The 10,032-nt window shown below is 42.5% G+C and overlaps 1 protein-coding gene across 1 annotated transcript; it reads left to right on the top strand.

Moving 5' to 3' along the window:
• Positions 1-1,685: 1,685 nt before the first annotated feature.
• Positions 1,686-4,946, top strand: LOC141025269 (uncharacterized). The gene is made up of 2 exons (XM_073500569.1): positions 1,686-2,130; positions 4,513-4,946. Exons 1-2 carry the CDS (start codon positions 1,774-1,776, stop codon positions 4,849-4,851), a joined length of 696 nt encoding a protein of 231 aa, XP_073356670.1. The 5' UTR covers positions 1,686-1,773; the 3' UTR covers positions 4,852-4,946.
• Positions 4,947-10,032: the final 5,086 nt, after the last annotated feature.

The following is a 10,032-nucleotide window of genomic DNA, read 5'->3' as shown; positions in this document are numbered from 1 at the left end:
ACAAATCATCTACCACATGTATCAAATAAAATTTCTGGATCAGATCCGCGCCCGGAGGGAGACGCATGCGGTTTGGGAAGGGAAGAAGATTCTCGAGGGGGGTGAGGGGAGATCTCACCTACTTGCCGGAGTTGGCGGCGGCCGCGCATATCCGGCGGCGAAGAGAGGCGGTGTTGGGAGCTGGCGGCGGCGCTTGTCGAGAAGGGGACGAAGAAGTTGAAAATGATGTGGAGTACTAGGTGCACATAGCCAAATGTGGTACATGTGGTGGCGCGTTTGTGTGGATGACAAGGGGACCCACGTGTCGGTACCATAGAAAAAATTGGCATTTCCAACTGCCTCACGGGGATTCGAACCAGGGCCATGCGGGTGTGTGGTAAAGGGTCTAACCAGGTTGGCTGATGCAGTGTGTTCGGCTGAACCAATTTGCCTCTCCTTAAGACATTTATCCAGACACAGACACACGAAAAAAACCATGCACCGAGGCTGTGCTCCATGTGTGGCATAAGCGGTCATGTGAAGCTTCAACTAGGACCAATGTTGATATATGTTGTTATTAGCTAGGGTACCAACACTATATAATGGCTTATGTGAGCCTTGCTAGTAAAAAAAAACCATTATCCATGTTGGCCCAAGTGGCACGTTTGAGTGCAACGTGTCAATATTGGTGCATTTGGCCCTTATGGCATCCGTGAGTCCAAAGAGACCATGATTAGTGAAAACACATGAAGATTGCTACATGACGGGCCGTTGGCGTGTCTTGGTATGCACTGTGCGTGCAATGTGACTACGAAAAGTTGTTGCATGTCGAGACGCAGTTTATCGGTGCATGTGGATCCTATAGGCTTATTTGTTCCTTGTTTGTGGGCATGGTGCGTGTTGGCCCAAGTGGCATGTGTCAGCGCATTGTGACATCTATTGGTGCATCTGGCCCTTATACCAATTATTTGTGCAAAGATATCAAGATTGATACATGTCGATCCATTGTCGCATCTTGGAGTGGAATGTGACTAGAAGAATTGGTGAATGATTTGGACCCCTTATGGCATGTATCAATCTAATGAGACCAATGTTGTTGCATGTTGGTCAAGATGGTATCGACACGTGCAGTGTGAATATTACTGGTACATGTCAGTCGTTATAGCTCTATGTGTCGAAAGAGAACAAGTTTGGTGCATGCTCTTGTGTGCCAAGATGTTATGTGGGAACAAAAAAACTGTCAATAGTTCATTTCTGTGGGCCCAGAAACAATGAGAATTATTTCTGGAGTACCTATTTGTAAATTTTGCACAGTTCTAGCTGGGTGCAGATGTGGAATGTGTTTTTTCCCGCGGTGCACTTACAAACTGGACTCACTTGTCACAAATCATGTCAACCCACCCAAAATGGCGGATTAGACCTAGCTGCAACAAATTACCCCAATATGTGTTCTTTTGTGCAACAAACCTGTAAAGTAGGTGTTCTATGCAAAAGTAACACCAAAAGTAGGTAATTTGTGCAATTTCCTCGCTAAACCACAGGTCAAAAAATAAAAATATACAAATTCATGACAAAAATTAAATGAAAGATGTTGGGGCGTGCACGAGCGCACGACGCCACACGTCTAGCCTCGGTAACTCCAAACGTCCACCCCCACACGCCAAATAAAGGCCGCCTCCCCCACCCCCACCCCTGCTGCTTTTCTTCCCCAAATCAGCTAAAACCCTCTCCTCTCACCTCGAACCAACCTCCTACGAGCCAGCAACCACCTCCCTTGCCCTTCGTCGTCGGAAGATGAAGGCCGGCCGTGAAGACGCGGCGGTGGAGAAGGACGCAGCGGTAGAAGCAGTGGAGAAGCCTGCTGTGGTCATTGCCGCCGCGGTTGGCGCGGCCGAGGGCGCCGTCGCAGCGACGGGAGGCGGTGCACCATCTGCTGTGACTGCTCCGGCCGCCGTCGCAGCGGTCGAGCCTGCGGTCGGGGAGCAGGTTGAGGAGGAGGTGGCGGTGGATCTGGAAGAGCAGAGGCTCAAGCCGAAGCGCGAGCAGTACGAGCTCATCGACAAGAGCTACGAGAAGGCCCACCTCGATGCTCAGGAAGTGCAGGACGAGGCCGTGGAGTTCGACGAGGAGGTCGACGACGAGCTCTCGGAGGTACTACTCTGTTCTGTTCTATTCTCCTACTCTGTTTTTGGGGTTTTCTCCCTTGGGGTTTTCTCCTGAATTGCATGCAGCACGGATTAGATTTCGTCCAGATAGGTTATGTTTCTTGATCTCACCCTTAGGGTTAGGGTTAGGATTAGTACTAGTTGTTTCGTACATTTGGAAGGAAACCCCTTCAATCTGAAACCTGGCATGGAACAGTAGTCATGTAGGCCTAAAATCCCCCTGTGCGTGCAACAGTAGTCATAATCACTTCTGCTATAGAAAACGGTGTATTTGTTAGGTATCACCTCTTTGATTCGTACGATTTCCAAAACACAGGAATAGGGAAAACATGGGATTAGAGTGGCATGTCATCTTGAATCCTACAGGATTGCATGAGTGTTTGATTGTGCATACTAAAAACGTAGGATTCTTTCAGACAGGTTTGAGTGGATGGAAAATTTCCTACAAATTTGTTTATTTAATGAAAGTCAATAAGAGGATCAGTGATTAATATCTAGAACATGAAAAGTTGACATGTAACAGTAAATATTTATCAACATTGCTTGAGCTTCTATAAATGGTAACTTTTAAAACATGTACTCTGGAAACTACTTTGAATATTTGCTGTTGGATGAAGCCAATCCAACGGTGGACAGATGGGAAATCCCAGCATTTTTGGCCATTCGATATCTTATTTACTACAAAAGAAAAATTCCAAGCATGCGTACTATATAGAATATTCCATTTGTAAGCTCAAGCACAATGCTACCTATGCACAAACAACCTCATAGCACTATGTTTCTCCATTGTTCTAGAATCTTGGATACTTTAACAGCGCAAACTCTTTTCTTCTAAATGAATTGCTAATGCTTTGAACTTTGTGAATCTGAATGCATAATATGCACAAACATTATCACTTTATTAAAGAAAACACACAAAAAAATCCAATGCTACAGTAGCATAGCAATGTAAGTGGACCTAAAATAATTGACATTAACTGTTGCTTTCATGCCCAATGCACGTGTGCCTCGCTAGTACCAACAAGAGTATCAATGATGAGAGTTTAAATCAGTACAACCCCTGTTACAACTATGCTCTGTTCCTCAATTGTGCAACCCATTATCTAGTTTTGCTATTCATGAAACTATGCTCCGTTCTTCAATAGTGGCAACCCATTATCTGGTTTGGTATGCATGAAACTGGGCCACACCATCGAGTCATGCATCTGGTCAATACTGATGCATGCAGTAACAATGTACGGCCACTGCCTGCCATTAACAACAAACATGGATTAGTTATTCTCTTGCACAAATCAATCCATGAAACTATGCCACATCAGTAATCATGCATGCCAAGTCCATGCAACAGTACATTTCTAGCAACAAGATTTTCTATTGCATTCTTACTATATAGAATTTTCCATTACTAAGCGTAATCATAATGCTCCATATGCACAAAGCTGATACCACATTTTCTCCTTTCTTATAGAATCTTTCTTACCTTAACAGTGCAAACTTTTTCTATCTGCTTCATGATTTCCATATAATGAAGTGGACTATGCATCTTATTTTCAATCTGATTACCAAATCTGTTGAGACCTAGTAAACAGTACATTTATTTAGTTGTCAGAAAAACTGGTTTATTTGATGAAAATCATGAAGCCATACAGCTATATTGTGAAGACATTTTCTGATTGCAGTTAGTAATTCATTGCAGAGTTTCTTATGTACGCACCCTATGTAATTATTAGCAATCAAGGATGAGTAATTAAAGCCATAATTTCTTATGTTCGCAACCGATGTACCTCAATCCAAAATTTCTCTTTTTTATACATAATTCATGACCTCATTCATATGTTTTGTTGTCTTCAAAATATCAAGTGAGGGCAATCTTTTGTTTGTTGATGCGGTAGTTTTACTTTGTAGTATGTACTCATCTAGTTTGAATATCATTAAATTAGATATTGTCTGGTATCTCTTTATGATAAAACCAGATCATACAACATATTGTTGCAAGAAATGGCAAGAAATGATCCTGTTTTTGAAATTATCTATTTTCAGTATGAACTAAAATATGTGCTTGAATGCAGTAAAGTGATTTGTTCATACCGTAAAACCTGAACACTTTAGTTAATTGTCAACTTAGATTGTACAAATAGGAGTACTTTAGAGGGGAGAACAGCTACGCATGCAAAGCAAAGAAAAAAGAACAAGAAAGATAACAAATAATACATAAACATATATTGCAATACATGAGGGACATGTTGTGTGAATCATCTGATTGTTCATATTTTTGTATTCCTACATTAGGAATGTACTTGATACTCTTATGAAATGCTACATTTCTGTATTCCTAATCCTACATAGCTGTCGATCAACTAACACATAGGAAAATGACGAAGACGTGGATGATAGTAAGGAGAGCAGGGACAGCAAGAGCCGCTACGTCCTCAGGAGGCTGCGGAATGGGGAAATCCCATACCGCAGCGGATACAACAGGCTCTACGGCAACATAGCCTGCCCCTTCTGCTGCGCGATTATCAAGAGTGACTACAACAGCCTGATCATGCATGGCACCTATATCGGCCGTGGTAATGGGAGGAACCGCAAGCCCCATGTCCGGGCTAAACATGCCGCTTTTGGTGCCTTCCTCAAGAAGTACGCGAAGGGGCATCTGCCATTCTACCTCCCGAGGCCTCCTCGTCCGGCCAAGATGCCGAGGATCTGATGCGCTGCTTGGTTGTTACTGCTGGCCCACCCTAGTTAAGACTGTTTTTATGTTATGGTTGTCGTGTGATACTTCTGCCCCACCGTACTGCTTGAACTTATGCACCAGTTTATCTTTTTGGTTCTGACTGTTTAACATGCTATGTTTAAGTGTTTGGTAGTACATTACTCATTTCTGGTAATGGTCAACTTCCAATGCTACATGCTTAGGTACATGCTAACAATAATAAACATGGTTTTCTGAAGCAGCAGTGCCAATTTGTTCATGATAGGCGCCTAATTAAGCGTCTACCCTATTCTAATAAGCGTCGTTGCTTCATTAAACTATTGTTTAGCTTGTTAGCACCTACCCTAAGTGCATTGCGGTCAACCTTGCCTAATACCTCCACTATGGTGATATATGGTACATATATGTTATGACTCTAAATGAAGATGATAATGCTATATCTTGCACTGAATTTGGTATGTTTAGAAATAATGACATTCAAGTTATTTCTATGGACAGTTAAACCATTATAAATGAGATTTTATTAATAGCTGCCAAAAGTAGAGCACACAAATGTTTGCCCGGAGTACATACTGCCATTTGAAGCAAAACAAATGAGCATGCATTAGTAATTGCCAGAAATGTAGCATGCACATGATTGCCAAAAGTACCTATTGCCACTTTTTGACATGCACTTAGGTTGTACTATAAGATATTGCCAAAAGTACATCATGCAAATGATTGGCAGAATGACCTATTGGCAGTTCAACCAAAAGAACTGAGCATGCATCCCTAATTGCCAAAATTACATAATGTTCGTGATTGCCAAAAGTATGTACTGCGACAGCAGAGATTGCTATATTGTGGTATGTTAGCATACCCTACTTTTTACGGTCTTAGCTGGTGTTAGCAAGCCATCTTTCACCGCTCGTCGATGCACGTTTGATAAAGTTCAATCACCAAATCGTAAATGACAAATGTATCATAAGTAGTGCTAACTACAGTGCTACCCAGTACGTACCTAAACTACCATTTGGTTAACTTGAATGGGCTCGATATAGTTTGTGATGGCTTGCGTGATCGTCTTGACATCGAAGAAGCCACTTGTTTAGCAATTGTCTTGCTATGAAATTTCACTCTGAGCTCTTCCATAGTTTTTGTTTTTTTAGCTTGCACTTCATCGACAAGCTTCCTCGGGCGTCCACGTCCTCTCCGCTTTTTTGGGGAGCTCGGGGTGTCGGGATCCTTTGGGGAGCTCGACGTGTCTGACATCTTGCACTCAACAGTACCCATAATTTCTTGGACATCGTCTTCTGAACCCATAGGTTGTGATGCAACGTGGGCTTCATACGTCTCCGCCTGTAAAGCAGACATGAGTGCATTCGGTAGCGTCATGACACATATGAATAAAATAAAATATTCTTGCTTTTTCGCTAAACGTTATGGGGTACTTGTATGTTTCCATGCGAAGACTGTTGCAATCTGAACGCAACAAGCTTGAAACTATTTTCCAGCTAAATGTATCTATCTATGACTACATTTGATAAGCGACACATATGTTAGCACGGCGTTCAGTCATAAGATATTCTCCAAGAAAATATATTGTTTGGCTCACCTGCTCCACTTTGTCGGTAAATACTTCACCGTTCCATGTCAACATGTACTTCAGTGTGAAAAACACACATGAATGCGTGCAGTGTTTAGTTTAGGTTTTAGTAAACTTGGACGTGTCGGCAAGGAATAATTTAGGAGGTCGTACGTAGCCGTCATTCTATTGCGGTATGTCATCATAGCGTACTACTCCCCAGTCGGTAAATTTGATGGGCTTAGCTGGTGTTACCAAGCCATCCTTCACCGCTCCGTCCATGCAGGCCTGAATCGCCTCCACCTAGCATAATACGAGTATTACGAAGGGTTACGGTGATTTGGGAGTTCATGTGCCATGCGACGGTAAAGAGGCAGCAAGATAAAGCTTACAAGAGCAGTTTCCTTGGACTCGTCAAATTGATTTTTCAAGGAGTTTAGGATTTGAATCTCTTCTTTGTCGAAATTGAACACCATTGCCATCCAGTGGTTATCATTCACATCCAACGGGATGTGGACCTGCTGTAAAGTCAAAGAGGACTCATTCCACGGAATAATGTATATAAGGTAACAATTATGGTTCGGGGGACCCCTAAAATATTTCATCTACACTATCTATTATGATATATAAAAGTGAGGAAAACGGTTACCTTCCAGCGTCCTACAAATTTATTTGCAATATGCTGAACCCACGAGCTTCCATGGCCCTTTGGAATAACCCCTTTTGTTTGTAAAAGCTTTCTGGTTTCATTGGGGGATATGACTGAGGTAATATCAGTCTCAACTCCGCTGATGTGAGCATACGCCATAATAACCTGCCAAATTTGTAATCATATAATGATGTGCCAACGGTTCAAATAGTTGATGTACAATGGAGTACAAGGGGCTTACATCACCACAGATGTATTTTTTATCGTAAATTGGCTTCAGTTGTTTCGCTCTTAGGGGAATGTCTCCGATTTGAACGACTTCAACAGGGCCGTGTGTTCCCCGGATGAAAATGGCTGCCTCTTTGTCCTCAGCGGTGAGCACGTAATCATTATCAAACAGAGGCTTCATCGGTGTGATTTGAGGATCGTCCTTGTTTGGCAGGACGTGTCTGGCACTTGGTGTTGGAGTCGAAGTACGTGGCGTGGATGCGTCGAACTTAGGAGTCGCCATGAAGGGATCACTGCACACATTGACTTGTTCCTACAACAACAAAAAATGGTCAATTATAATTAGTTTGGTAATATTACTTATGTGGTGGGCCATAATTATTACCTCGACGCCTGCTTTCTGTGACTCGGATTGTCGGCTGACTTTACTTTTGTTTTTTAATTCCTGTAACAATTATAACAATAATGAATATGGAGGAACATATTCGAACAATAAAAAATGCACAACATGACATACCTTCAGTACCCTCCTTAAGTCCTTAATTTCGTCCTCGAGCAGCGAGAGCCTAGGATTACTGCCAGATTTACTCTTAATGTCGATTAACTCTTCGCTCAGGGTGAGGAATTCCGCGTCAAATCTATGATGAAATTCCATTAACTGTCTGCCTATCTTCTTTTCTTGCTCAGCACAACGTGCATTCGGGGCTGCAACTATCATTTCCACCTGTGCAAACGAAATAACACCCCGTTCACAAGAAATAAAAATGAATGAGTTTCGATGCAACCTTTTACTGATCTTGGAAAATGAAAATTGTCTTTGTTGGGCTTACTTGGTGGCTACTCATATTTTGACCATGTGATTGTGCTCTAGATGAATCACCTTCATCCACACGTACAAACTTTTGGCTTCCTGGATCCTTTCTATTGTTGGCCTCTGGTTGTCGAGCACAAATTTCCATCACAACCTTTGAATCAGGTACAATGAATCAGTAGTAGCAAATAAATAACCGGATATATACATGGGTCAAATCTAGAAACACACCAATCCTTTATGAAGACCTCATGAGGTGTAAGCTTGTGCTCTTATTACGCACGTGCATTCGTCCCATCGTGCGACCAATGGTGGGGGTATAGGAGTATACATCAATTTGCCGGAACGCAGGTGCTCCCAGTACCAAATCTTCACAATAAATTACTTCGTCAATATAGAGAGATATAGAAAAGAAAAACAATTGTACAATGTTAACTAGTGATGTTGCACTAACCTGAAGCAGAGGTAGATTTCCCTGTAGAGATACTTGATCAAGAGAGTTAAATTTGTGTATGGACATGAACAAATGTTTCATTGTGAAACATCCCCAGTTCAATCTCGGAAGGCTTTTAATATCTGCAACAAGTTTAAGGTATTTCGCATCGACATAAGATTGTGTTGTTGGTGCTAAAACTGTGCCAATAGCGAATAGAATGAACCGCGCCAGGAAATCATTGTCCGGTGTTTTGGAACTTAAGATCTCTCTCTCTCAAGGTCAGCGAGATCAATGCTCCCATTTTTTTGAAATGTGTTAAACAAATTTGGATCCGGTGCGCTTTCCACCTTTTTATCGATATCCTCCCCTTCTATCGCAAGGCCAAATATATGGTGCACGTCTTCTGCGGTGATAGGAATGGGTGTTTTACCTATGGTAATGGGCGATGTCTCACTATCGAAGCTCTTTGCTAGTCTTATCAACATAATGCACCAGAGTTTAAATTCACGAATCATGTTTAGACACCCAAGACCGGTATCGCTTATTATTTTCTCTATGTGTTTTGATGACAACAATTTCATGACTTTGGCAAGCCTTGACGGTGAGCACACTAACTTCATATGGCCGTGTTTCCTTAAGATTTCCTGCAAAAGTGGCAATAGATTTTATCCAGTATGAAAGAAGGGTCTGCAAGTACAGTTTTCAAACAAAATGTCAACTACGTACCTCATCGGTCATTTCGGAGACGTGTTTTTCTCCATTAGCAGGACTTTTAACAGTAGTTTCCATTTTACTGGCACCTATGGAACATAAGCAAAATCGGTTCAATTTATTTGACCTTCACGTTGAGAAATGTGTAACAAAAATAAAATCTTATACGCAGGCACGGATGAGTTTATTAAATAATATGAACTACATGTAACTTTAAGCACACTACAGATTTTGGTCTGCATAACATTGGGACAGTTCAGCTATGGTTTTGGGATTGCATAAACATACGACGTGTTATTTCATGAAAGAGATACCCTTGTTGTGGTATTACCTCTTCGGACGTTCGTGTAGTGTGCCAAGATTGATTACAAGATAGTTATTAATGAGAGCTATGATCAGGTAATCTTGACGACTGGAATAACTTGTGCGAAACCTATTAGGGCTTTACTAGTAGATGTGCGTGTCTGAGAAAGATTAAAAAGAGCTATGATCAAGTAACCTTCTGTCGTCGGCGGTGGCGGCCCAATGCTCCACGCGGATAGTGCGTCCCACACTAGATGTCGATGTGTGGCGCTCGATGGCAGCAACAGGAGCAGCGGCGCGTTGACGCGCGTAGCAGGCGGCGACAACACCACTCCCGTCCGACCCCTCACGCGACGTTGGCGGTGGGCGGTGGGCGGCGGGCGGCGGCTACAATCTGATCTTGCAGCGGTCGTGGGAGGTGGTAGGGGACCTGGATGCTGCGGGTGGTTACGAGGGAGGAGCTGTAATCGTGG

The sequence above is a fragment of the Aegilops tauschii genome, chromosome 6, assembly GCF_002575655.3.
Source record: "Aegilops tauschii subsp. strangulata cultivar AL8/78 chromosome 6, Aet v6.0, whole genome shotgun sequence".
Lineage (NCBI taxonomy): Eukaryota > Viridiplantae > Streptophyta > Magnoliopsida > Poales > Poaceae > Aegilops > Aegilops tauschii.
This window is presented reverse-complemented; position numbering and strand designations above follow the sequence as displayed.